Source organism: Hoplias malabaricus, chromosome 7 (assembly GCF_029633855.1).
Source record: "Hoplias malabaricus isolate fHopMal1 chromosome 7, fHopMal1.hap1, whole genome shotgun sequence".
In the NCBI taxonomy this organism is placed as follows: domain Eukaryota; kingdom Metazoa; phylum Chordata; class Actinopteri; order Characiformes; family Erythrinidae; genus Hoplias; species Hoplias malabaricus.
In genome coordinates this window covers 32,864,587-32,892,568 of record NC_089806.1, presented here as the reverse complement: position 1 = coordinate 32,892,568, position 27,982 = coordinate 32,864,587, and the positions used below count along the sequence as shown (strand labels likewise).

At 40.4% G+C, this 27,982-nt stretch overlaps 1 protein-coding gene across 2 annotated transcripts; it reads left to right on the top strand.

Annotated features, from left to right (window-relative positions):
- Positions 1-32: 32 nt before the first annotated feature.
- Positions 33-27,737, top strand: fam102bb (family with sequence similarity 102 member Bb). Of its 2 annotated transcripts, XM_066677672.1 has the most exons (11): positions 33-460; positions 9,573-9,693; positions 9,826-9,855; positions 11,154-11,270; positions 11,475-11,521; positions 14,594-14,697; positions 17,132-17,227; positions 18,386-18,593; positions 23,133-23,269; positions 23,414-23,483; positions 24,287-27,737. In XM_066677672.1, exons 1-11 carry the CDS (start codon positions 327-329, stop codon positions 24,327-24,329), a joined length of 1,107 nt encoding a protein of 368 aa, XP_066533769.1. In that variant the 5' UTR covers positions 33-326; the 3' UTR covers positions 24,330-27,737. The 2 variants fall into 2 exon arrangements, with proteins under 2 accessions (XP_066533769.1, XP_066533770.1); XM_066677673.1 differs by lacking the exon at positions 17,132-17,227.
- The last annotated feature ends 245 nt before the right edge of the window (positions 27,738-27,982 follow it).

Genomic DNA, 27,982 nt, shown 5'->3' with positions numbered 1-27,982 from the left:
CGCTAGTTATGACACGGTTATAAAGCACTCGCAGAGCTGTGTGTACACAGTACGGGGAGTAACAGCGCGCCTCTGTTTCTGGGCTCTTATGAAGCTCGGTCTGTGGCAGAAGGAGGGTGACATAACAGCGGACTGACCGTTTGAGCACACTTAACCGTGTATAATATATTGACAGAGAGACGTCAGTAACGGAATGAACAGCGCTGGAGAAGACGGCTAGCTGCCTTAGCTTCATCGCGGTCTTCCCCCAGTTTCTGTTTGACACGATGAAGAAGACGAGTGTGCCTCTCTGCGACACGTGAAGACCACCCGTGAGAGCTGTAATCATGATGAAAAAGAAGAAATTCAAGTTCAGGGTGGACTTTGAGCTGGATGAGCTCTCCTCGGTGCCGTTCGTTAACGGAGTTCTCTTCTGTAAAGTACGGCTCCTCGACGGAGGCTTCTCCGAGGAGTCAACTCGGTGAGAACCCACTCGTAACAGCCCTTTATTTATGTTTCCAGAGCTTTATTTATCGTTATACAGTTTACAAATGTTTATTTACACTATTTGTATCCACACACTGAACGTTTACGCTGTTTATAGCCACACAGAGTCACTCAGGCTGAGGAGAATACACACAAACCCACTGTCACGCTCAAACTGGTTCTGACAGGTTAGTCCTGTGTTGTTTCTTAAACCAGGGCCAGTTGTAACTTCATTTACAGTGGTGTCTGAAACTGTGAACACTTTAGAATTTTATATAAGTGTGATGGGTCTGTTTTTGCTGAAATATATAGCTGTAGTATTAGTTCTAAAAGGTTACATAATCTTACACCATTGTAAAGTGGAGTATAAGTTATGGTTTCCAATATGAAAGAGTACAAAATGTCGCTTGTTAGGTGAATTATGCTGCCTCCTTTCTAACCCCTTTACTCTAAAACTTTAGACAGTAATTCCGTTAAAGGCTGATACAAGGAAGATTTTTTGTTTATTAATTTTTTAAAAATGAAATGACCTACTATTTAAACATCGTTTAAGCATTTCCAGTCCATACCCAGAAATTAAGCAGAATAAATTGATAATTTTGAATGAATTATTTGTGCAATGTCACTGAGTTTATCTGTGGATTCAACTACAGCAACATAGCTCAAGGAGTGTCTTCTTTTTGCACGAGACACTATAAAAATCAGCCAGCTAGAACAGAAATTACCGATCAGTTGAACGTAAAAAAATGGCCATGTGGAAATAAATTATTTTGGTAAGTATTTGGTACTTAAAACCACACTAATGTTTTAAGTTAAAAACTGTAGTATATGGGGCCTGGATTGCCTCCACTAATGTGATTCAGAATGCCTCATTCAAAGATCATTTTCAAGACACTATTAAATACATGCTCTACTACATAATCCTCTTTAAGGATTCATTATAATTATTCTAAACTGAACTAGTATTGTGCTACAGGAGTCATAGACATGAATAGGCTTTATATGATGGCCATTATATCATAGGCGTCTATACTATGAGATGCCCCCTCACTGTCAGAAATGTAGTCTATTCTTCCAGTAGAAGACATTGAAATTTGAATAGCACTAAATGCTGTTCATATCTGAATAGAATACTTTACCTTAAATGGGAGGTCTATGATTTTGGGGGGTAACCCTGTTCTATCTGGTTTGTTTACATTCAGAAATGCTGCACTTTTTATGTCGTTGAAATTTAACTTGTCTGTTAGTTTTTTCACAGTTTTAATCAACACAGAAACTGTTTTATAAATCAAGTTGTTATATAACACTTTTGGTAATGCAGTTAGCCTAAATTTGCAGACATTTCTACCTTAAGTGATACATAGCAGCAAAAATAAGTGAATATTACCCACCTATGGAGAAGGAATAGAGCAATATTCTCATCTTGGTTTGTGCTTTTCAACAGTTGGAATTGTCTCCATTGTCTAAAAAAACTCCTAATGCCATTTCTCTGCCATCGGCTGAGAGAGTAAGAGAAAGACTAACATACTGGACTGAGATGCATTGATATATTTTTTTAAACATTTACAGACTTGGGGCTTTCGTAAATACATTAGACCGGTTTAGTGCATGCAAAAACAGACTGGAGAGCTAGCAAATGGTGAGGAAACATTGTCAGAATCTTATAAAAAGTGTTTTTGATTAAAGCTTTGAATGTAACCTTTAAGACAAATCCACACAACACAAGATAAGTTCTATTTGAGATGAACTCATTTGAGGCAATGATTGGACAGAGTGGAAAACCTTGTATTTTCCTTCTTGAAAGTTATTTATGTCTAACTGTCTTCCAGACTGTGGAATAGCCCTAAACACTTTTTACTGGAAATATTTAAATATGTGCCAGTTAGGTGTTCACAGCCATCAGTAAGTGACTACACTCAGTGTGTTTACTTTTACCCCAAAATCAATACTTCTGACAGTGGAGTGTCACGGGATATTGATTGTGGAAGCTGTAGATCGTTGGACTAAATTTAGTGTCATTTCCGCTTGTATGTAATCCTAGAACATCACCAAACCTGTTTCATGAGTGCTATGTTAAGCTGAATTTTTACATTCTTTGCTTGACCTATGCTTGATAACATGTTTAATAGGGGTTATGTTTGTGTCTTTTGACCAATGATATGTTTACAATGATATGTAGTTCTACAGTTCCAGACTGTAGTCCACCTGTTTCCCTGCTAACTTTCTTATCCACATTTGACCTTGTTCTTTAATGACCAGGACCCTCTCAGGGTCACTACAGAGCAGGTATAAACTTAAACCGTCAGTGTAAATATTGGTTGTTGGTTGTTAGGATCAGCTTGATGAGCTAAGGCTGTACCCTTGTTATGGGTATTAATGGCTGATGTGTTTTTGTTGTAGTTGTTGTTGTTGTTGTTGTTTTGTCATGTGTGTGTTCTAGTAGTGAACCAGCAGTAAGCTGTGGGTGAAATTCACTCAGCAGTTTTCAAGCAGCGCTACACATTGAGATGACTCATTGAGGTCCTTCCTCTGTTTAGTGTAGGTGGGGATCCCTCGGTAGTGAGCTGACCAATGCTTTCCCTGTACTTATTGAAATAAATGACCCACTGTAGATGACGCAAATGTAATGTGTAGTTACTAAGGCTAACATTTCAGAAAGAATGTTTCATATTATCAGATTTTGCATTGCTCAGCAGAAGAGTGAGTCAGTACCAAACTGTGTAAAGATTGCATCTGCTTTGTCAAACATGGCTTTTCAGTGGAAGCCAAAAAGGGGCCTACACTAACCAGAAAAGCAAACGTTGTAGGAAAGACTTAGAGAGGTGAGTTTGTTGCTTGTTTCAAGTAAAGCATAAGAATATTTGAGGGTCAGCTGTTACCGGATCATGAAGCTGTTTGCAAATTGCATTAACACATTTTTTTGTCTGTATCACATCTGGACATTCTTTGCTATATTTCATTTGACAATCCCTTTATGGGAAAGTCTAGCATAGATTACATTTCATGGAAAAAATGCCATTTATTTAACCATAACTATGCAATTCTCATGCCTCTTAAACTAATTTCTTGATGTGTCTGAATGCTCAGATAATAATTTGCATTTCTTCAGTGGGGGGGAGGAGGGAGGGTGTTTATTCTGCCCTGTACCAAAAGTTACATAGTGAATTTTCTGCAGTTTTGAGTCCAATGTAGCAATAACAGAAGCTGTATTCTCCCTATTACAGGTCTGTGAAGCCTTATAATGATTTTGAAGCTGTAATTTTAAAGTAAAATTATTACGTAGTGTTCCTTTAAGTGCTCAGTGTGATTAAAATCAGAAATGTATCAAAAAGTGTTTTTTTCCCCCATGGCACGTGTTCAGTAATTGCTCATGCTCTATATAAGCATTTTTCAATCTATTTTCAGCCCTGCTCAGTAGGCCATTTGCATGTAGGATGTTAATGTGTCATGTAAGTAGGGAAGAGGGTCTCTAAATATGGAGCAGTCATGCGAATAGGACACTCATTTTCCCTACATGTTTAAAGCGTGTGATAGGAATGTGCATTGAAATGAATGGATGTGCTGGCTGTTGGGAATGCAGCCTCTTCGATGCAGTAGTTCATTTCTCTATTTTGTTTTAGTGTTGTTTTGGAAATATATAATAGTGCAGTGAAAGGTTTCCTAATGATTTCTTTCATTGTAGACCTCCTGCGTGGCACAACTGTCCAAGCATTGGTGATGGCTTGGCCATTCACTGCTGGAAGCTCAAAAGAGCACAGTTAACCTCATTCCCTGTGGATAGGTTGCTTGGTCCTATGTCTGTCACTGTCTGTGAGCTTGATGCTAGCCAACACGAGTGTCTGTAATGGCACTTTCCACTGCATGGAACCTTCACAACTCTACTTGACTCTGCTCAGCTCTTTTGCTTTTCCACTGGCCAAATCTAGTGCCTGGGCCCTGGAACCAGGACCTTTTTCAGTCCCTGCTCACGCCTGGTTCCAACCGTGCTGAGTAATTACTAAATCGTGATGTGTAAATTCTACATAGCACTGATTGGTCAGAGCGACCTGTCAATCACCACAAAATGCAGAGTTCATTCAGATCCAGCACAAACTCACCGTTTTTAAAATCTATTAAGTTACAGCAGCTTTCGCATCCATTTTTATCAGACTCACAATGGCAGCTCATAACATTACCTTGAGGTGTTTTGAAGAGGTTTGTATGCTCCTTGGGCTGATAGCTGACCAGAATCTCCAGCAAAAGCTGAACATGCAATAAGGAAAACTGTGAAACTGTGAACTGTGATCTGTGAGAACTGGGGCGTGGAGCCATGTTCAGTCCAAAAATCAAAAACAACACGCAAACACATCATGAGTAAACAGCGCCTAAATTTACTGCCTCCATTTATTTTACAGCCTAGTCAAGTAGAGCCGGACCCATCCATTGGAAAATCACCATTATTAGAATCATCCTTCAAACATTTTGAGCTGTACAAAGGCATTGCGTTGAAAGCATTTTGTAAAGACGTGACTGCCTTCACATGTCTCATAGGAAACATGACCTAGCCTTCATTTTTCTGCTTGCATTATATGTATATGATTTAGGGAGAGCTCCAGGTGACTGTCTGTGAGGAGTTTGGTGTGTTCTCCCTGTGTCGGCTTGGGTTTCCTCTGGGTGCTCCGGTTTCCTCCCACAGTCCAAAAACAAACGTTGGTAGGTGGATTGGTGACTCAGAAGTCTCCATAGGTGTGAATGTGTGAGTGTGTGTCGCCCTGCGAAGGACTGGCACCCCCTCCAGTGTGTGTTGCTGCCTTTACTTTCAGTGATTCCGGCGACCCACCATGATCCTGGACTGGATAAGCAGTTACAGACAATGAATGAATGAATAGTTAGTATATAGAATTTAGTTATAAAACTTAATCATGTGTTAATTAAATATTGGCAAACAAGAATATGAATAGGAGGAAATGGCCAAGGGGGGAAAATCTTTCTTCTGTTTTCATGATTACAGTTTATAGTTACAGCTTTATCGGTATATAGACATTGTCAGTTCTTACAGTATTTTGAGCCTCTCTTTATGAAGAATAATTATACAGCAATGATAACTAGTATAGTATGTTTTTCTGAAGTATAAATGAATGATTATCAGAGTTATCTTTATTTATACATAGCCCTAGTATTCATATAGGGTCAAGACACTGTAAAAGGTTGCATTGCCTGAAAAGCTCCTTGTGTCCAGCTGGACATCATCAGGCTAACAGAGGCCAGCACAAGAGAACAACAGAGATGCTTGTTTCTTCCTTTCATTGTGGATATACACAAGCCCACTCAGAACCCGTTTTAGTCTGTCACTCTGTAATAAGCATATAATAAAACGCTGTCTTTCACAGCTATTTTGTGGTTCTTTATTATGCTCTCTTTTTGTATATGAACAGCATGTAGCTCTTAGATATGAAAGGCTTTGCATCGATCAGTCATTCATGTGGCAGGCGGTGAAAGTGGCCTGTCAAAATGCAGCGTGAGATGTCCTACTCTCACAATACATCAAACACTTCAGCCCCTCGGAGTGCCTTTCTTCACCAAGGCCAGGCCCTTGTGATCTTATTTTTTTTGTGTGCGAGATAGTGTTTCGAATTGACTATTTTGGAGATGACAGTGTGTTCCAGATCTTTTTCGGGGAGCTCTTTCCCCTTTGGCCATCCCACATTATAAGTGCCATTTGAAGAAGAGCTCAGTGAAGACACTGAAGTATGTCAGCCAAACGATGAGTCAAGTGCAGAGGAGAAGGACAGCACTGCTCCCATTGGCTCGACTGAGTTCGCCATAGCAACAGCATTTGTTCCAAATATGGAAATCAGACCACAAGCTGGTTGTTTGAGAGAAACTCTGTACTTGGTTCTTGTCTTTTCTCCATAATCGTGTCTTCAAATGAAAAAATAAATAAATAAAAGCACTACCAGTAGAACAAGACACTCTGGAGAAGCATGGGCACATACCCATTAAGCTAAGGTCACTGAACCCAGTTATGTGTTTATCCAGGTGATTTGCACGTGTTGTTTTGTCACTCTGCTTTGCAATTACAGAATGATGTTTTATAGCCCAAGAGAAATGGCTGAAAAGAAATTATGTGTGAGTATCAGGGACCTGATCCTCCAATAGTGCATTACTAAAAGGGTGGGAAGGGGGGCGTGGTGGGGGAGCAATTCAAAATAGAATGTGCCTTTTCTGTTTGTGGACAGTATGACTCAAATAAGCCATTTGCAGCATGCAACTATGTGGCTGAGAGGAAATAAACAATCCAGGAAATGGTGTCTCTTGTTGCCATAAAAACAAACCACAGTTGGCTATATCACTTACGATATCTGGATCCTAATGTACCTAATGAATATGAGATTCTAATGATATCAAATTGATTCTAAAAGTTTTGAGTTGAATTTCATGTTTCATGTTAATAATCATTTTTGTATTTTAATAAACATAACCATACTAATCATGTTAATGTATTGGCTGAAGCCTGGGGCCCTTTCTGCTTCATGATACATGAGAACATAGCAGTAATTGAACCATCCTCATTCTCGGCAGAGGTAGGCTCATATTTCGATGCTGGCTGTCCTCATACAATTATAGCAGGCTGTGAGGAAGTGTTGCAGCATTGGAATGATGACAGAACATTTTAAACCTGATATTAAAGCCAGAGCCTAGATAGATTTTAATATATAATGATATGTATTTCAGTTCTAAATATAACCCTTTTATTAGATTGAAGGACAATTTGTTTAGTTTTGGGTTTTTTGTAATTCTTTTTATCACACTCTACTGAAATCATCCTCCAATAGTTACTTAGTGCAGTTTCAGAGTTCAGAGCTTTGTTCCCCATATTACAGGTCACCGAAGCATCACAGTATTTCTGAAGCTGTAATTTTAGGGTAAAATATTATGTAATGTTCCTTTCAATTCAAGATTCTATTAATACATTAAATGACTGCACACCTGTCCAGCTGGACACTGATGGATGACTGTCAAGCTGCTCCACGCTTCAGACAAGCTGCCCATGCTTCAGCCACCACCAAGTGCCTTCGAGCTGCCTCTACACTGAAGCTTTCATGGACTCCTATCTATTATTACTAGTAGATTGACCAGAAGAGGATCGGTCCCACCTTGTGAGCCTTGGTTCCTCCCAAGGTTTTTTCCTCAGCTCTGAGGGAGGTTTTCCTTGCCACCGTTGCCCTTGCTTGCTCACCTGAGGATTTTTACATACTTTACAAACTTCGTCCCTCCTGGAATTCTGTGAAGCTGCAATTAAATTTGATTTGTTTTGATTTGATGAAAGTGAAGTGGTCCAAAACCCTAATACTGGAGCTACTGCCACCACTGAACTGCAAGGTTTTCTTTGTGTAAACCCAGACAAAACTTTGTGTCCCATTACCCTGCACTTTGAAGACCATTTTAAAATTAAGTAATTTAAATGGAACTAGTAAATGGGAAGTGTATTTGCTTGGTTCCTTTATATTTTGCAGAATTTGAATGTGTCACAAGGTTGAAGCGGTTACAAAAGATGAATGAATGATTTATCATTTTGCAGCCTTAGCCCTATGGATTATTATGTTTCCATAGTAAGGTCCCATAGTGAGGTACCATAGTACCTCAACTATGGGAGTTGTTGAGTTCTGCTGCCTTTAGGCAAAATCAGCCTTTGCTGGGGTTTTGGGGGGGGGATTCTTTAGGCTTGGTTGTTTAGGATAAGCACAGGCTGTGGGTTCATCCACTGTCGAACCACTGGGAATAATGGGATTAAAGATGAAAGAGTGTGTGAGCCTTGAATCCTGTTAAGTTCTTTGTTAAATAGCTAACTCTCTCAGCAGGGTAGGTGTTGCCTGATTGTATAGTTATTTGGCACCCATTGGTGTCACTGAGAAGGAGATGATGGAACATGTTTAAGAGTATTTTGTTAGTTAAATGTGATGTTCACAGTTTTAATCAAAGAAGACTTTCTATAAAATTCTGAGAATGTATCTTTACCGTTTTCTAGCTCTCCAGTCTTTTTGCATGCTGGAAACAGGTCTAATGTGTTTACAAAGCCCCCATCAGTAAATGGGTAAAAAAAATGTCGCAGTCCGGTATGCTAGGCTTTCTCTCTGCTCATGGCAGAAAAAAAGGCATCTGGAGTGTTTTTAGACAACAGAGAGGACTCTGAACATTATAAAGCACAAACCAAGATGAGGATATTGCTCTAGTCCTACTTCATAGGTGGGTAATAATCACTCACCTTTGCTGTTTTGTGTTACCTAAAGTGGAAATGTCTCCAAATTCTAGTGACACTTTATTACCTAAAGTGCTACAAAAGGAAACAACTTGTTAAATAAGTTCATGTATTAAGACAGTAAGACACTCAAAGACATTTCCCCCACTCCTAATTACGTTCCACCTTAAAAGACGAGAAGCTTCTAAACAGAAGCAAACCAGAGAGAACATTATTTCCCCACAATAATAGTCCCCTTTAATGTTAAGCAGTATTATATAATTTCTGGTTTATTGTGTCATATATTTTAAAACACAGAATTTCTGTTTTCAAGCTGTTAGTAATAGCTTTTGCCTGACTTTTAAAAAACTTCTGATTAGTGAGTACATCACTATGCACCAGTGGCTGGGAAAGATATATGTATTTCTCCACTTCCAACTGCATCTACCTGTTATTAAAAAGAAAAACTTAGCTTGCTCAGTGATTCTCTTTCTTCAGGTTGAAATATATCTTTATACAAAGATATCTGCTTTTTTTAAGCAGAAAATCTGCTGTATATGGTTTCAACAGATGCTGTCTTCTATATGGCCTCCTTCTCCAGGCTCTAATTAAGTGTCTTAGTCAGTCTGCTTAAATGAATGCTCATGACAGGTTGGGATCACTGAGGCCAGTGTATTTAAATGTTATTAGATTGGTTGAGATCTGCTTCACTGAAGTGCCACTCCCTACTCAACCCTGGGGCCAGGTTAAAGAAAAAGAGGCTAGTTGAATTGTCTCCTATTTCTCATAGGAAATGATTAGGAGCCATAAGCCAGATGGGAGTTCTTGTCCTTAGAGACACCTGAGGCTAACAACAGCTTTTGTGTTTTTGTGTGATTTTATTTTACAGAGAAACGGTCCAGGCTAATTGCGTGCGTTGGAGAAAGAAGTTCTCATTTCCATGTAAAATGAGCGCCAGTGCTGGAACAGGAGTCCTTGATCCTTGTGTGTGTCGGGTTTCTGTCAGAAAGGTACAAAAACACACACACACACACACACACACACACACACACACTCTTTCACATACGCACACCAATGTATCAACTAGTAGGTGTTAAATATTAAAATGTTAGTAATCGTTTGATCATCTTGTCTTCTTACAGGAACTGAAAGGTGGAAAAACCTACGCAAAGGTAAATGATTTTGGTCTCCAGTAACATATTCATGAAAGGGAAGTGATAAATATGTATTTACCCTTCTTGAGTCAAAAACTAGCTCAGGGCAGTGATTGTTCTACGTTTCCTTAACCATAACATGAAAATTAAAAATACTTTACATACTCAGAACACTTTGCTACAGTAGAATTAGAATCACTTTACTGGCCTCTGTGCTTGCATACAGAGGAATTTGTTCTCCACATTTAACCCAGTTCGTGCAGTGAAACACATTTACACACACTAGAGAACACTAGGGGGCAGTGAGCATATGTCTGGAGCGGTGGGCAGCCCTAGCAGCCCTGCCAGAGGAACATTTGGGAGATAAGTGACTTGCTCAAGGGCACTTCAGTCATGATCAAACTGGCAACCTTACGGGTACAAACACAGTTCCCCCACCACCTGGCAATAGCTAGTTACCCTTTAAACATTATGCACTTAAAAGAAGCTTTCAAAAGTTTTGGGTAGAATGAGTTTCATTCATTGTTTCTAATAATAATCTATAACAAATGCAATTAAACATGACTAATTCTTTGTTTTCTTTGTATTAAAACTAATAGTTATGCTAATTTTATCTTATTCGTTCAGTATGCACTCATAATCATATAAAATACGGTCATATTCTGATTTTACCCAAAAGCATCAGTAGACTAGGTAACACCTTATAATAATCTTATACTCTTAACTGTAGTTTGTGTGCATGAAATTGTCACTACATCATTTCTTTCCTTGTCTTTTACTTGTCAATAACTTAATCTTGATAGCTTGTAACAGTAGAAATGAAGGTCTCCATTTAACCCTTTATAAATTTTTATGACTGAATAATATATAGGTATTGATCCTGTGTCTGATCACTGCTTCTGCATTGCATGGCAGTTTACTGGAATAATCAGGGTCAAGCCAGTCTTTGCAGATTTATTTTTAGTTTTTAAATTTATTTAATGTATTGTATTCAACAAATATCACATTCTGTACAGATTAAGAACAGATAATCTGAATACACCTTTATGTATAATCACATCCAGAAATAAAAAAAGGCACAAAAATGAGCATGGTTCTGCACTCTGATCATGGGTCATTCATTTCATTAATAAAATGAGTCATTAACTTTACAACCACAGGAGTCATCAAGCTCTAGCACATATTTATCAAACATCACAGTAACTAAAATGCTGACATAGAATCTGATTCTCTGTATTTATGTGCTAATTTTATTAAGGTATGTATATCTTTGGTTAAAACTGATTAGAAGCTCTCTCTCTTATCTTTGGGTTCAGCTGGGCTTTGCGGATCTGAACCTGGCCGAGTTTGCAGGATCAGGGAACACAACACGCCGGTGTTTGCTGGAAGGTTACGACACCAAGAACACCAGGCAGGATAATTCCATCCTGAAGGTATAGACCATAACCTACATTTACTCTTATACAAAGCAGTTTTCAAGTGCCAGTTTTATTTAAATGTCCTTAGTTTTAATTTGGGAAATGCATTGATTTGTTCTTGTGTTTCCTGGACTCTGATGTCATGGATATATTTAAAACGAACGGAAAGTTTCTCATCTGACAGTTGTTTTTTTTTTGCCCTTTTGTCTTTCATTTCAGGTGATCATCAGTACACAGCTAATGTCTGGAGACCCATGTTTTAAAACGTGAGTTTTCCAAAAGTCACTTTTATTGTCTTGTGTAAGATGAAAAGATTAATATATATATTTCCTCTTAAAAGGCAGAGGTCTTTCTTTTCGGCTCCATTCTGATGTGATTCAATTCTTTTAGTGGACTGTGCTGTCCCAGATTTAGCATTTGGGTTAAAGTCCTCCGAGAGCCCCACTGCACCATGATGCTATTGTTTTAAGATTTTCTTTAAACTGATCTACAGATTCTTAAAAGTGTGTGCTTGTATTTGTGAGTGAGATTTTGTATTACTGCACCAATATCTGGTTCTTTCCTGATACAGACACCTAAACACAGCAGTAGAATTGGCAGTAGTGAAAAAACGAGACCATGGGACTTTTTTTTAAATCTCTGACCAGCAATGGGGGTGGCACGGTGGTGCAGCAGGTAGTATCGCAGTCACACAGCTCCAGGAACCTGAAGGTTGTGGGTTCGATTCCAGCTCCGAGTGATTGTCTCTGAGGAGTTGGTGTGTTCTCCCCGTGTCCGCGTGGGTTTCCTCCCACGGTCCAAAAAACACACGTTGGTAGGTGGATTGGTGACTCAAAAGTGTCCATAGGTATGAGTGAATGTGCGTGTGTCGCCCTGTGAAGGACTGGCACCCCCTCCAGGGTGTATTCCTGTCTTGCGCCCAATGATTCCAGGTAGGCTCTGGACCCACTGCGACCCTGAACTGGATAAGTGGTTACAGATAATGAATGACCAGCAATCATAAAAGCAGTACATACTTTGTGACACAACAATGCAAAATTAAATTTATTGTGTGATTATGTTAGACACAATTAGGACACCTTTGAATCAGGTCTTGTTTTTTGAAGGAAAGAAGTGGTATTGGTACATCCCTAATTAGGCATGTGATTAGGTCGACCATTTATTTGGATACAAGAATGTATTTGTGTATATATGTGTTGATTATCTCAGGGGATTTGCAGCTCTGCAGCCAGATTTACATACTCTCAATCTGTGAGGAAGCTTGCACTCCTCCCACACACACATGCACACACACACACGCACACACACACACACACACACACACGCACACATACACGCACACACGCACGCACGCACACACACACACACACACACACACACACACACTCAGAGGCACATACTGTGACGGCCTAAATGCAAAAACCTGTTACAGTACTAGCGTGGGCAGATGTAGAGTGTGTATGCCTAGTATGCAGGTCTAAGGCTACGTTAAACAGGCAATCAAATCTGGTTTACTTTTTTGTGTCGAGAGTCCAGGTATCTTTTCAGCCACGATTCAGGTATTTGATCTTTTATCCAAATTTTTCAAGTATGATGTGTGGACATTTAGACATTTAGTGGTGTTTAGAGAGGCAATCACTGTCTTAAACTTGGTTTTACTACTCAACATTTACCCTGATTTTAACCCTGATTTCCAGTTGGGCTGAGTCTCTGCAGGTTTGCTCTAATCTGCAGATCCTGGTGCAAAAAGTTGGAAAGGTAGAGGGAAGGTTGCATAGTGTGCGAGGGGCTCCAACTCCCCAACCTAGGACTCCCAAACCAGTTGGAGCATATCAAACATGTTTGAAGTATAGTATGAAGTGTAGTATAAACTTCCAACAGCCAACTAAAACAGCACAAAAATTAAACTAAAGGGCCTTATAGCAAGACTTTACAGCCTTTATTCCCACCATTATCCTAATTTTCCATTCTATATTAATATATGCAGCATTTAAGATGTTTAACATCCAATATATACTAGTCTAATTATCTCCGAGTCTACTTTTAGCAGACCACGTCTTCAAATCCACATACTGGAGATATTTTTTTTTGCACAAATAGAAGAGCTAACACTAACTGGAGCCAGATTTATGTCAGTGTATGTATGTGCATCTCCTAGGTAATGCGAGTTACATATTTGGGGCATTTATGATGAATTTAAGCAGAAGATTGGAGTTGTGTAGTGTTTTAACCCCAGTAGTTTAGTGTGCGACTGATATTTTTAGCCAATCTTTATAAAAATTGGCAAAAGAACAGTCATCTAGTGTGAGATAACCAGTCTGCTTATTATCTGCTCTGAACATGCAGTGTACCTAAGGCTTTCCTCACTGTAATCAGTAATGTTCAGGATAACACAAAGCACCAAGCTCTTTTTTATTCTAACCTCTCTTAAAATTTTTTTTTTTGACTAGCTTTCTTACTATCAAAGTTTTAATGGGGATATTTGTCAAGACACTCTGCGTCAGTGTTTATTCAGTGAAAAGTATGTGCAGCCTAGACATTTCTGTAAACGGCTTCTCTCAAAACAGACCACAGTTTCTATGAATCCAAAACATCCATCTACATACTGTGAATTTGACAGATAATAAATCACAATGTGAATTACACTCAGATAATGAATCACAATGTTCAACAATTTACACATTAATATTATTAATTAATTAATGTTCCTAACTTAAACAAAATCAGATTTAGATCAGATATAGACCAGTACAATTTTTATGTTCATCATGTTGTGTACAGGGTTCAGTACTGTGCAAAAGTCATTGACAGATAAGAACATGGATTGCATCAATAAAAACTCGTTGAAATGTTTGATTTGAAACAAGTATAACCTTACAGTAAATACAAAGGAACATAAATAGGGTCTATGTTTATGTTTTTTTAGGTATGCGTATTTTCTAGGTAATGTTTTTTTAAAGAATACAATTAGAAGAATGCAAGTTTGGTTTCTGTCTAAACAGATTTGTTAAATTCCATCACCAGTACAATAATAATGCAGTGTAAAACAGTATTAAATTAGCCATATTAAGAATTGCTTCTAACAGAAAATAATGGGTTTCTCACTCAATTTCTTTATTTCTCTAAATTATCTCATTTGAACACACACACACACACACTAATAATAATGGTTTTGTTTGGTGTATATGTATTTTTTAGATTTTTTTAATGAATATTTATGTGCCAGAAAAACAGCTTATTGTTTTCGCAGATGCATATTACTATGTATTTGCTAGTACGGACAGAAACATACAGAAATATATAATACCTATGTGTATATATGTGTCATCACTCCCCAGGCCTCCATCCACAGCCACAGTGATAGGGATACAAGGGGATACGGAAAGCTTACTAGAGGAGCGAAGAGGCGGAGACTTACAGAAACCCTTTCTTGGCCTTTCTGGTATGTTCATCCTTCTTTGACCTATGGTAAAACGTTGAAGTGCATTAATGGAACCCACAATAACAGACACCAGCTTGTCCTCAAGTGCTTCAGCCTAGATGTCTGCTGTCTGGATGCAGCTTGATGGGGGTGGGGGACTGTACAGCTGTTGATGACTTTTCTGCTTTGATCGTCATGACTCACCCTGCCTCCTAATCAAATGCTGTCAGCAAGGAGTTTTGTTATTAATTCTGTGCTCAAATCAACCTGCTTCAAGAGAAGATGATATCGTGTTTATTTTACGATTCTTGGCACACACTAATGAAAGAACATTACAATTTTTTTTTCTTGGCCCCAGTTTGTCCCCTGTTCTAAATTACTCCCTCCCTGTCTCTCTCTCACACTCTCTCTCCTTCTGTGATCTGTGACTTTTCCTATCCTGAGGCTTCTAAAAACAGTGTTCTTTCATCTATTATTCAGCTGCCGTATAGACCCTGTGAGACAACACGTGATCCAGTGTCTGCTTTGCCACCACAGCTACCTGCTCTGGAGTATGATCAATGACTAAAACAGCACATGAACCTTTTCCCGACAGTATTTACAATCTCTCACACTCCTCCACTAAGTTAAGCCTGTGGGCCATATGAATGAAACAGGGTTTGGCTCACTGGACCCAGGGGGCCTCTCTGAACTTCACACAGCTTTTGGTCTGGGGCATTTGATGAATTAATCAACACAGCCATTTGTTCAAAGGAACTAGGCCTTTTTGGAAACGTGCATGAGATAAAATTCAATTGGCCTACAAGCAGAGCATACTCAATACTCAAGCAACCGCAGTAACTGTGCTGCTTGAAATGAGGGTGCCCTATATTAATCAGTCTTTCTGTTTGTCTTGTTTTTCTAAACAGTTCATTCATAACCTATGTTCAATGGGACATTTTTTCTTCAACCTTATCAAACTATACGTACCAAACCTTATCAAACTATATAAACCATGGATTTTTTTACCATTTGCTGGTTTTCTTGTACTTTTATTTTGAAATTTGAACGTTTTTACTTTTTGGTTCATATCTTTTAAGTGTTAAGTTCATTTGAACTACAATTCATTGTGCCATATAATTTCGAAATACAACTGTTTCCTTTTTTTTCCTGTAAATGAAAATCTGTGCGTGTGACAACCACTACTTACCAATAATGTCATTTTTATGTTCCTGCTCTGACCACTACTTTGATCAATCAGCAAGAACACTACAGTAGTGTGCACTTTATACAGGAATGAAAGACTCAAGGTCAGAAACATCGATAGGATATGTGTGTTTATCATGACACTTTTCCTAAAACATCACACATTTGCTGCCTATGCTGGTAATGATTTTACGTTTTGAAGGGGGTAGGATGATGGGTAATATAAGGTTATGTTTGAACAAGTGTTCTCCCTGTGTCTGCGCGGGTTTCCTCCCATGGTTCAAAAACTCGTGTTTGTAGATGGATTGGCTACTTAAAATTATTCATCGGTGTGAGTGAATGTGTGAGTGTGTGTCACCCTGTGAAGGATTGGCACCCCCTCCAGGGTGTGTTCCCGCCTTGCATCCACTGCGACCCTGAACTGGATGAACAGGCAATGAATGAATGTTTTTGAATAGTTTCATGCAGGAATGATTAAAAAATTACACAGAAAAAGAAATGGGAATCACTCAAACACTGTATTTGAAATCTAAAGCAATGCCATTAGCCTATACTCTCTTGGTGCTTTGTCTGGATTGAAGATTAAAAAGTGGAATTGAATTTTTGACTCATTTAAACAAACATTTGAATGAATTGGTTCAGGAAAATGAGTTGAACACTTTTGAAACATGAACTTTTTCCAATAAAATCTCAAATAATATAATAATTTCCCACCCATATCACTTCCTGCCGAAATGTCTTGTAACATAATTTGATATACATCACATTAAGGAAATGCTCTGAGATGTTGACTCTGAAAGGAGGTTAAGTACAAAGGCATGGGTTTATTTTAAAGTATTTTCTTTTATATGATCCCAGGTTAAATTGTGGGTTTATCCTGTAATTGTCACTATGTTTTCTTGACCAGGATCTGCAGGGAACTCTTAGTTCAGTCATTATTTTCTTATTTCCCAGCGCTAACCTTGCTTTGCAGTCATTTCTGATCTTTTAGCTTTCTAGTCCCTTGAAGCCATTTTAATGAACAAACCAATGCCTGTTTGGTTCTGAATGTCTTTGCATCCTTTCATGTGGGAGGACGGCCTTTGCTAATATCTCATGACACATAGCAGGGAATCCTAGACTATCTTGTTTGACCCAAATTACTCTACAAAGAGAAACTGAATTAAAAACAGGTACATACTAACCCAGAATAGCATTAAAAACCTTGTCTGATATGCATGACATAGGGTCACGTCTGTATGACTGATTGGATCCCCCCCTGTGTCCACAGAAATTCCAGGCAAGTGTGGCTCTCTGCCAGAGGAGTTGGGAGTGTGTGGTCACTCTCGAACCTCTAGCTATGCTAGTCAGCAGTCCAAAGTATCAGGTAGGCTTTCATTAGACATTGTTTTTTTCTTTTGGTGTCAGTGTGCTGGGATAGATATAAATTTGAAGCTCTGTTTTAAATGCATGCTACCTAACCATCGTCTTCCTAAAGTCTTATTTAAACTTGAAGGTGATTGACGTATGCACAAATATGGCTAGGCTGTGTTGATGTAAGACGTCTCTCTCTCATGCTGAATGTAAGCTGTGCCGGCACATTTGTGTGTGCGTGCCTCTGCGCATCTGTGCTTATGTGTTTTCTCCCTCTGCCATTGCTAATCCCTTCCAGTCTGAAATGTCAGGCACTTAGACAACAGTCTGGAGACCAGATCAGATGTCCCCAATTACGAAGCTGATTAGATAACATGGCTTCCTCCAGTGCTTACTAAGGAAGAGACAGCACTCAGCAGACAATTGAAGCTTTCAGATTCAATTAGATTCATTTCTCACTTTATTCTCACATGGCTGTGAAAAGGGAGGAGGGGGCAGAGGGCTGTCTCCTTTCTCAGATACTCCCCCAGAGTGCATATAAGGCACATTTGGAAGAATTCAGTTTAATTCAGTCCTCAGAGAAAAGAACGAGAGATTTAGGAGAGAGCTAGTAGCTCCACATGTTTTCATTCAGAGATACACGTGATGTGTGTGTGGGTGTGTAGAAGGCTTTTCTCCTTCGCTAAGAGCAAATACAGTAGAGCTTTTTTCCTCAACTCCTCCAGCTTGACGCAGACATGAACAGCATCTAACGTGTGGGTGTTGACCGTGGAGCCCTGGTTTCCTCATTTATCAATATATCAAAATATATTTAAGATGAAATAACGGTACAGCAGTTCTCACAGAGATGATTTTATTAAAATGATATGCAGTCAGTCAATTAAGATGATTACGATACGTTTCTTTTATTCTTTATTGTATAAGAGACACAGATATGTTGAAAGCTCCTTTTGAGGACAAGTTTTAATTTTAGACAGGCTTCACACAGATGTGCTCACTAGCTTAAAGTCTTGATGATACACAGCTATCTACCTCAATGGTTGAACTATTGAGGTTACTATTTCGTATTATATATTTATGTGTGGATTCACTCTTGACTTTGCGTACATAAATATGTGTGTGTGTTTGTTGTGTAACCCTTGTGTGTAATGCCTGTCTCCTCTTCTTTTAGGCTACAGCACGAGCCACTCACGCTCCTCCAGCCTATCAGAGTTCTCCCACAGGAGGAACACCTCAGTGGGCAGTGCCTCCACAGGCATCGCCAGCATCCCTGAACCTAGTGAGGAGAGTCACAGCACCACAGCACCCCCTGCTGCTGCATCTGGAGCCTGTGCTGCTCTCCCTGAACACCCAGGGACACCTGATAGAGCCTCCAGCAGGTTAGACACTGGTTCTCAATCCCTGACAATGTGTGGTAACATATTTTCTTTTAATTCACTTCAAATCAAACCGATTATACAATTTGGTATAAACCGATTATACAACATGGTAAAAAATAAACTTCATGAACACAGTAATATTTGACTTAAAAATTGGAAGGGGTCCAAAAGGCTGGGTCACTTATCGATAAAGGTGTTTAGCATCCAAATGTGTGAAGCTGAGTTGCTGCTTTAAAATCTGAGAACTACCATTGGACAATATTAACAGAGATTAGCAGAGATTACAGAAAAGGGTACAATCTGAGTTTCTGTGCTTGCTTTAATCATGGAAGATGCTCAAATGAAAAGAGAAAAGAAGCTCAGTTTAAGTTACAGGTGTAGAAAATGCAAATAACGAGACTGCTTACAGAGGGATAGACAGAGGATAAAGAAAGTCTATGTGAGGGAACCTGAGACTCCTCCTTTTCCTCTATAGCAGGCAAAACATCATCAAAAAGGAGAGCCAGCCTTAGCCCAGAACATGACGTTAACATCTTTGCTCTGTAATATAAATTACTGTACAAAGAGGAAGGAGGTGGGTGTCACATCTTGACACTTCCTGTTTGTTTTCCTCTTCCATGTGGCTCTGTCTGTTTGTTGTTTTCCTATCTCTGCACATGGCTTTCTTTATGTTCACTTTAGCTCCACCTTTGTTCCGCCTCCTCATCTTTCCCTTGTTATCCGTTTCAGCTGTGTCTAGTTAGTTCATGTATTTAAGCCCTCTTCCCTAACTTCCTGGTATCGGTCATTTTGAGTTTGAGTTTGAGTTTGAGTTTGTTTGTTTGTTCATCTCTTTGTTTGTTTCATGGTTTCATTGTGTTTGTTTCACGCTCACGTTTCTTCGTAGTGTTTCTCGTTTGTGGTTCCTCGTTCATTCCCTTACTCCTTTCGTGACCCTTTAGTTTGTTCGTGTTTTGTAATGTGTGATCTCTAGCTTGCCCTGTTTCCTGCTCGTTAATGTTATTTCGTGTTTCTCGTCTAGTTCGTTTGTTTTGTTATTTCTTTATTAAAATTCCGTGTTATAGCGAGTGTGTCCGCCTCCCTGAATCTACTCATCACACCACCCTGACAGAATGACCGATCAAAGAATGGACACAGCTAGCACGGACTACCCATTTAAGAGAGGTGTAATTCGCCGTACTCCTTTCCGCAAAGATCCCGTGGAGGAGGCGTTGAAAGCGGCTTCGGAGTGGAGTCAACGGCTTCAGCGCATGTCCGGTGTGGTTCCTTTCCCCCGAACAGAAGACTCGATTCAGGAATCGAGTGATTCCTCCAGCGGGAATCGACGGAGCCGGAGGAGAAAGCAGGCTCCAGAGAATTACCCCCTCAGGTCCGGAGAGATTTTTGGGGGGGCGTTATGTACAAGGGCTGTTAGCCTCAGGTCACAGGACATGAGAGATGAGGCTAACAGGGACGCATCTCCGGGGGAACTACGTTCAAAGAAGTCCCTCGAGAGTGCGTCCGAACCCGCTAAATCCTCAACTCGTGCTCGGCGAGCAGCACGAGCATCTGCCCCGCTGGGCGTTTTAACTCCTGCTCCTGTAAAAGCGGCACCTCCGGCCGCGCCTCTCTTCATGCCCGCGGCACCTCCGGCCGCACCTGTCTCCCTGAGCGCAGCGCCTACGGCCGCACCTGTCTCCCTGAGCGCGGCGCCTACTGCCGCGTCTGTCTCCCTGAGCGCGGCGCCTACTGCCGCGTCTGTCTCCCTGAGCGCGGTGCCTACGGCTGCGCCTGTCTTCCTCAGCGCGGCGCCTCCGGCCGCGTCTGTCTCCATGGACGACGTCGCAGATTCTTCTGCCTCCGTGGACGTCGTCGCTGGGACCCCAGTTCCTAATCACCGCTCTGCGCCCACTCCTGACATTCAGGAGAAGCTTACAGGCATCATGGCACGCCTGGAGCTCTCCTTGAAGGCGGCGCGCGCCTCTCCTGTCTTCATGAGAGCGACGCCCGCCTCTTCTGTTTCCGTGGACGACGTCGCAGATTCCTCTGCCTCCGTGGATGACGTCGTCGCAGTTCCGTCTGCCTCCGTGGATGACGTCGTCGCAGTTCCGTCTGCCTCCGTGGATGACGTCGTCGCAGTTCCGTCTGCCTCCGTGGATGACGTCGTCGCAGTTCCGTCTGCCTCCGTGGATGACGTCGTCGCAGTTCCGTCTGCCTCCGTGGACGTCACTGCAGGTTCCCCTGTCTCCGTGGATGTCGTCGCAGGGTCTCCAGTCTCCGTGAGTACGGCTCCCTCAGCTGCTCCTATCTCCGAGACTGTGGCCACGGCCGTTTCTGCCCCTGAGACTGTGGCCACGGCCGTTTCTGCCCCTGAGACTGTGGCCACGGCCGTTTCTGCCCCTGAGACTGTGGCATCGGCCGTTTCTACTCCAGTGACTTTGGCATCGGCCGTTTCTACTCCAGTGACTTTGGCTAAGGCCGTTTCTGCCCATGAGACTGTGGCTCCGGCCGTTTCTAAGCCAGTGACTGTGGCTCCGGCCGTTTCTAAGCCAGTGACTGTGGCTCCGGCCGTTTCTAAGCCAGTGACTGTGGCTCCGGCCGTTTCTAAGCCAGTGACTGTGGCTCCGGCCGTTTCTAAGCCAGTGACTGTGGCTCCGGCCCCAAGGACTTCGAGGCCAATCCCCAGAACTGTACCCAGGCTGGCACCTTGGACAGTCCCACAGACACATGCCAGTCCTGGGTACCACCCAATTGTTTTTGTTCCTGTTCTGGTTCCTGTCTCTGTCCTTGTCCCTGTGCCTTTGTCTGTTTTTGTTTCTATTCCGGTCCCTGTCACCGTGTTTGTTTCAGTTCCTGTTAATGTCATGGTCCCTGTTCCCTTGCCTCATGTCCAGTTCCCAGTTAAACCCTTTGTCCAGTCTCATGTCAAATTCCCTGTTAGTCCTCTTCAGTCCTCTGTCCAGTCACGTGTATCTGCTCCTGTTTTGTCTCAGTCCCCGTTCAGTGTTCAGCCCAAGGTCCAGTCACGTGTGTTTTCTCCTGCCTTATCTCCGTCTCTTCTTTCTACTTCTGTCCGATGTCCGTTTAAAGTCTAGTTCCTTGTTCCCTTTTTCCATCCTGAGTCTTTTCTAGTTTCGTTTTTTTTGTCTTGTTCTTCTGGCCCCCTCCTGCGCCAGCTCCTGGAGAGTCTCGTTTTTCGCGCTCCGGGAGTTGCGCGTCTTGGGGGGGGCGTCTGTCACATCTTGACACTTCCTGTTTGTTTTCCTCTTCCATGTGGCTCTGTCTGTTTGTTGTTTTCCTATCTCTGCACATGGCTTTCTTTATGTTCACTTTAGCTCCACCTTTGTTCCGCCTCCTCATCGTTTCCCTTGTTATCCGTTTCAGCTGTGTCTAGTTAGTTCATGTATTTAAGCCCTCTTCCCTCACTTCCTGGTATTGGTCATTTTGAGTTTGTTTGTTCATCTCTTTGTTTGTTTCATGGTTTCATTGTGTTTGTTTCACGCTCACGTTTCTTCGTAGTGTTTCTCGTTTGTGGTTCCTCGTTCATTCCCTTACTCCTTTCGTGACCCTTTAGTTCGTTCGTGTTTTGTAATGTGTGATCTCTAGCTTGCCCTGTTTCCTGCTCGTTAATGTTATTTCGTGTTTCTCGTCTAGTTCGTTTGTTTTGTTATTTCTTTATTAAAATTCCGTGTTATAGCGAGTGTGTCCGCCTCCCTGAATCTACTCATCACACCACCCTGACAGAGGGTGGAAGTGTTCATTTTTGTGTTACCAGAATTCAACCACAATCTCTCAAAGTAGTACAGTTCTACCTCCATGTTCAAATATTTGGAAATATGAGATTAATTTTGATTCATTCATTCATTCATGCATTCGTTTTCTATCCAATATCCAATTCAGGGTTTCGGTAGGTCCGGAATCATTGGGCGGAAGGCAGGAACACACCCTGGAGGGGGCACCAGTCCTTCACAGGGCGACACACACACACACACACACACATTCACTCACACCTACGAACACTTTTTAGTCACCTACCCCAACACGTGTTTTTGGACCATGGGAGGAAAACAGAGCTCCCAGAGGAAATCCACATGGACACAGGGAAAACACTACTTCATTTTGCACAAACAGTGCAAAACAAAACTTGCGTATTGGCTTATACAAAACTGCATTTTATATTGTAATGTATTTAAAATACACCATTTAAACTATTTACCACATCTGAGTGTAATTTTATATTTTGTGTTTAATTATTATTTATAATTTATTATTTATAAACATATTTTGTGTAAAATCTTTGTTCATATATATAAACCAATTAATCATTCATTTTTTAAAAATGTTAATCAGTTCTAATCTCTAGTTGCAGTCTTATTGAAGGCTTATTGAAGCTTACCAACTGTCACTTAGAGAGCCACTGTTTGGCCAAATTGGTTCAAGATTTAAGCTGTCTGTAAGATGTATATATCTGTGTGGAGATAAAAAGGTCAGTTTAACACCTGATATCACCACTGTATGTTATTACATGCAATAATGACTGAAGATTTCCCTCTCTTTCAGGTACCCGGTGAAGCAGGACTCAATGGAGTCTCAGTTAAAGAGGATGGATGCCACACGGGTGGATGCCGACGATGTGGTGGAGAAGATCCTGCAGAGCCAGGACTTCACCCACAGTCTGCTTGACTCCAGTGCTGAAGGTAACCATGGGAACCCTGTTTTCTGAACAGCACGAAGCATCTGTTTTTTTAGTCTGCAATGTCCTTGATTTATTCTGTTCGAGACAGTGGAGTTTTAACATGTCTTTAGAGAAGATGACTCCAGTCTTTTATACTGTGTTGCAGAAGAAGGTCTTCGCTTGTTTGTGGGTCCTGGAGGGAGCACAGCATTTGGCAGTCACCATCTACCTGCCAGGTATGTTGCAGTGAGGCAAAAAGTAAGCCCATAGCATAGAGTTATCTGAGTTATCCACCATGTCATCAATATTTATACTCATTTTCTGTTTAGAAACCACATATGGAGCATAACCCCTCATGTTTAAAATAAAAACATAATAATCCCAAGCATAATAAGTAAATCAAAATGCAAATTTACAAGAGATGAGGAACTTATATTTAAATTTGTGACACATTTTTTAAACTGTGATAATTAATATTATTGGGGGTTTTATCAGTGCCTTTCAAACACTGACCAACTTGTGTTTACTGCAGTACAATAAATAAATGAGGCACTACTGGTGCATTGTGTCATAAATATCCTGATACATATTGTGTATGTCATACTAAAGCAGACATTGTAACTTGGGCTGTTTTCAGATTCATTCATTATCTGTAAGCGCTTATCCAGTTCAGGGTCGCGGTGGGTCTGGAGCTTACTCAGAATCACTGGGCGCAAGGCAGGAACACACCCTGTAGGGGGCGCCTTCATTCATTCATCTTTATTTAAAAGATGAATCAGATTAGGATCAGATTAGGTAATACATAAAATACATAAAAACACCATTCTAAGGAAATTCTAACCATTCATCAGCAGTGTCATTATTAAGTACGATGTTGAGTATTCCCCTGAGTGTTTTTTTCTGGATCACACTGTACACTTCAGCAAGTGATTAGTCAGTATGTAGTATCATGTGTTATCCTCATCACTGACCAGACCTGCTGTTACGTTTCTCTATTTATATTTAATTTTTTCTCACCTGAATAAATGTTGTGCTGCAGGGTTGGTGCCGGTGCCTATGAACAGGTGGTGATCAAGCGCTAAGAGGCAGAGTTTTCCGAGCAGGGAGGCGGCACAAACCAAAGTAAAGGAGGGAAGGACACACAGGCTTTTCAACCTCTCATCCCTCTGGCAGTGTGTTTCAACCACCCAGACTGCTCACTGGCGCCTGAGGACTTTAACAGAACAGCACCCTCCACTGGCCGTGTGGAGGAATGCTCTTCTCTGGAGCCTGGGTTTTACTGATATGATAGGACTGTGGAAACCTGTGAGGTTACATTTCAAATCCTTACACTCCCTACTCTTGCTTTTGGAATTAGGAAAACTGTACTGATTGGAACAAGAACCCAGCTCCTCTCAGTTTTCTGCTCGGTTCTTCAGTTTTTGGTTAGTGTTCTTTTTTGTTCCATATATAGTTGGTGAGAGCCTGTTTGTTGAATCTCTTATATTCAGCACATGCTGAGCAGGGGTTCACCACTTTATCGGTTTTATTTGGGAGTGTTCGTATGTTCATTGTTGTCCGTCTCCAAATCAAATCAAATCAAATCAAATTTATTTATATAGCGCTTTTCACAACTGATGTTGTCACAAAGCAGCTTCACAGAATTCCAGTAAGACAAGATTTGACATGAAATGTAAAGACAAATGTAAAACCCTCAAGTGAGCACATATCAAGACTTCGGTTTGTACTTGTGTGCGTTGCAGATGCAGTGCTGCAGTGTTCTTTACTGAAGGTGACCTCACCGTTGCGCACAGCGTCTGTCTGCTGATCTTGTTTAGCTCTGAGGGACAATTAAACCCACTATTCTTTTGTTTCGCAACTTTGTAGGGGAAGAGTTGAGACCAGGGAGAAAGGATCACCTTTAACAAAGTGAATTAACCTCAGCACTGGGTCTGCGAGTGAGAGTCTCACCTTAAGGTCAGAATAAATGTAGCTCAGTAAAATAATGCTCAGCTAGTAGCACCTAAACCTGGAAGATGAAACCCCTAAGTTTTAGAAGATGTCAGTGTAGCTTTCAGCCCCAGTGGGATCCTTTCAGTCAGGGTCATGGAGGTCAGTGCTTTGTACTGTTCATTTACCAAAGTTTTTGGAAACAGGCTCTACTTGTGTAATTTTAGCTGTTCAGTATAGCAAATGGTTGTTTAACAGGAATCGCATACCACTTTCAAAAGTTGTACCTAACGTTTGGCTGGTTGTGAAATGCACCAACTGTACTGAGAGAGAATTGGACACAGTGGTGGTGATAGGATCCAGATATTTCGATGTTTATTGCATCTAAATACTACTTAACACAAAATAAATGTAATAAAATAGTCAGAAATCCTCTTGTGAATCCTCAAACATATGTAATACCACTATTTGAATTAATATAATAGGTTTTTCTATAACAAGTAGAACAAAAATTAAGGAACCACCTTGTAGTTTGCATTTTTACAACCAGTACTAGCACAAGTCAAAAAATGAAAAGTTATCTGCATCTTAAATGTGGGTGCTTACAGACCCCAACCAGCTGTTAGACTTGGCAAATTTAAAGAAAACAGCTCCAAGAGAGTTGTAATTCTTCCCATTGTTTCACTGACATGCTGGATATTTCCAAAATGGAGTGTGACAAAACATACTGGTGGTTCCCAGGAAACTGTTTAAACTTTAGAGCAAGTATAAACCCAACCAGAGGACCTCAAAAACATCAGGACAGAAAACGCAAAGCTTTGAGATATGCTTTGAAAATAGAAAAAACATAAAAAAGTGGTGGAAACAGGACTGAATGTTTGTGACAGGAACAGTTTGTGATAAACAGATTCATTTAAAAAAGGAAATAACATAAAAAATGAAGGCATATATCCTCTTGGCTGATACTAGAGACCTATTTTACTGTAGTTCTGAGGTAAGCTATTGCCTAAAAATTGCTTTTTAAAATCAATCAGTTACAGTTATTTTTTTTTTTCTCCCTTTTCTCAGAATCGCTACTACTTTACCATTAGGAACTTTATAAATCTCAGTATTTAGGTGTTAACTAGTCATTTGGGTCAGTAGTAGATATGGCTAGATGTGTTCTTGTCAACACGAGTTCCTTTCACAAAAAATCTGACACAGTAATGCCCCATTAATTACAAATCACACCACTGCTGATTGTGCATTTTCTGTATTTCATGAGCTGATCTTAAACTTTAACTTTTGGGCAAAACACAAGCAAACCTCCTCTAAGCAATGACTTTAAGGCTGGTGTTCAGCCACTGTGTCGTTTTGGCAGTTTTTACGTTTATTACGGCTTAACTGCTCCACCGAGGATGCGATTAGGATTCCAGACTACACACCCTTGATACTTTATTGTACTGATTTATAGCTACTGTAATGCTTGCAGCTGTAAAAAGATCGGATGTTTTTGAGACATTACAGAAATAGTAGTCCTCAAACTGTATTTGTTTTTATCTGTTTGCCCTCCTTGTGCAATTGCACTGACAGCTTGAGTAACAAACACTACAGAACATCCGCCAATGGTTTTCAGCATAATACTGTTAGGTAACATATCACTGATGTTAGATTATTCTGGTGACTTAGAAACATTAGTAAACCTGGGTCTGTTCCCATTAGTGTTCTTTGTTTTTGTCTTTTTTTATGTGCTAGTCCTCTCAAAAAAAGCCATAGATTTTATGTGATATCAGTTGCCTCTGTGTTGAAACTGAGCGAGTGTGCACACACACACAACATAATCTATTGTAGCTTCTTGGTAGATTTACACTCTTATCTAGAACTGGCACTGAAGACCTTTCATGTAGAGCTACATGTAACAACCAAATGCATGGGAAGGTCTTTTAATGTTTTAACTCTTTAGTGTCTAACTGTTGCCTGTAAGGTGCCATCGCTTCAAGAAGCTTCACATTCACATCCTTGGCCCCGCACAAGTAAAACACATATCACCGTGGGCCCATTATTATTATTATGGAAAATCGTTGTCTCAGGTTTGTTATTCCATTGTAACTGCACAAATGTCAATAGGGATTATGTGAATTTCAACATATATTATATCAATATGTCTAAGAAAATTCAAATAGGTAAATGATTCCTGTCCTACCTTGCCTTCTGTTGTGTTTAGTAACTCCAGGAAAAGTCGTCTAAAGACCACATGGTCTTTCTTTAGCAGTATTTCCATCAAACTCACCTCAAGTATCCCATAGTTTGGAGAATCTTTAAATGTTTGAAGAATCCATTCACGTTATTCTGTGGGTCTTGGTATTTTACATGTTGTAACAAACAACATGGTGTATTTTATCTCTTCTGTGAAGCTTTTGGTCCTTGTACCGTAAAGTGTCTGGCGTAACAGTGACATTGCTTTTGACTGTCCTGCAATGTTTTGATGTTCTATCACTTTTGACCAATGATGGCGACCATGCCATAGTGTTTAATTTTAATGCTGATTATGTGTGTACCGCGCACTGTTTAATAAACACAGTACATTCAAATTTATACAATCACGATATCTTGAGTGATTTTCTCCTTTATTCAAGGGTCTCTATGGGAAAATATTCTGTTTTAAACTGACCTGAACTGACCTGACTGGTGAAGAGTGAGCATGTCTACTCTCTGACGTAAACCTACAAAGTAGGCATTTTAAATGTGGCCTGTAAATGTGTGCTGACAATACAAAGTGTGCTTTGGGGCACATTTTTTTAATAATAACATTTACTTAGCCAAAGAA

Coding starts and splice junctions, on each gene's coding strand:
- fam102bb (XM_066677672.1), top strand. CDS start 327: ATGATGAAAAAGAAGAAATTCAAGTTCAGGGTGGACTTTGAGCTGGAT. Junction 18,594..23,132: donor CCTGATAGAGCCTCCAGCAG/GTTAGACACTGG, acceptor CCTCTCTTTCAG/GTACCCGGTGAAGCAGGACT. Junction 23,270..23,413: donor GCTTGACTCCAGTGCTGAAG/GTAACCATGGGA, acceptor ACTGTGTTGCAG/AAGAAGGTCTTCGCTTGTTT.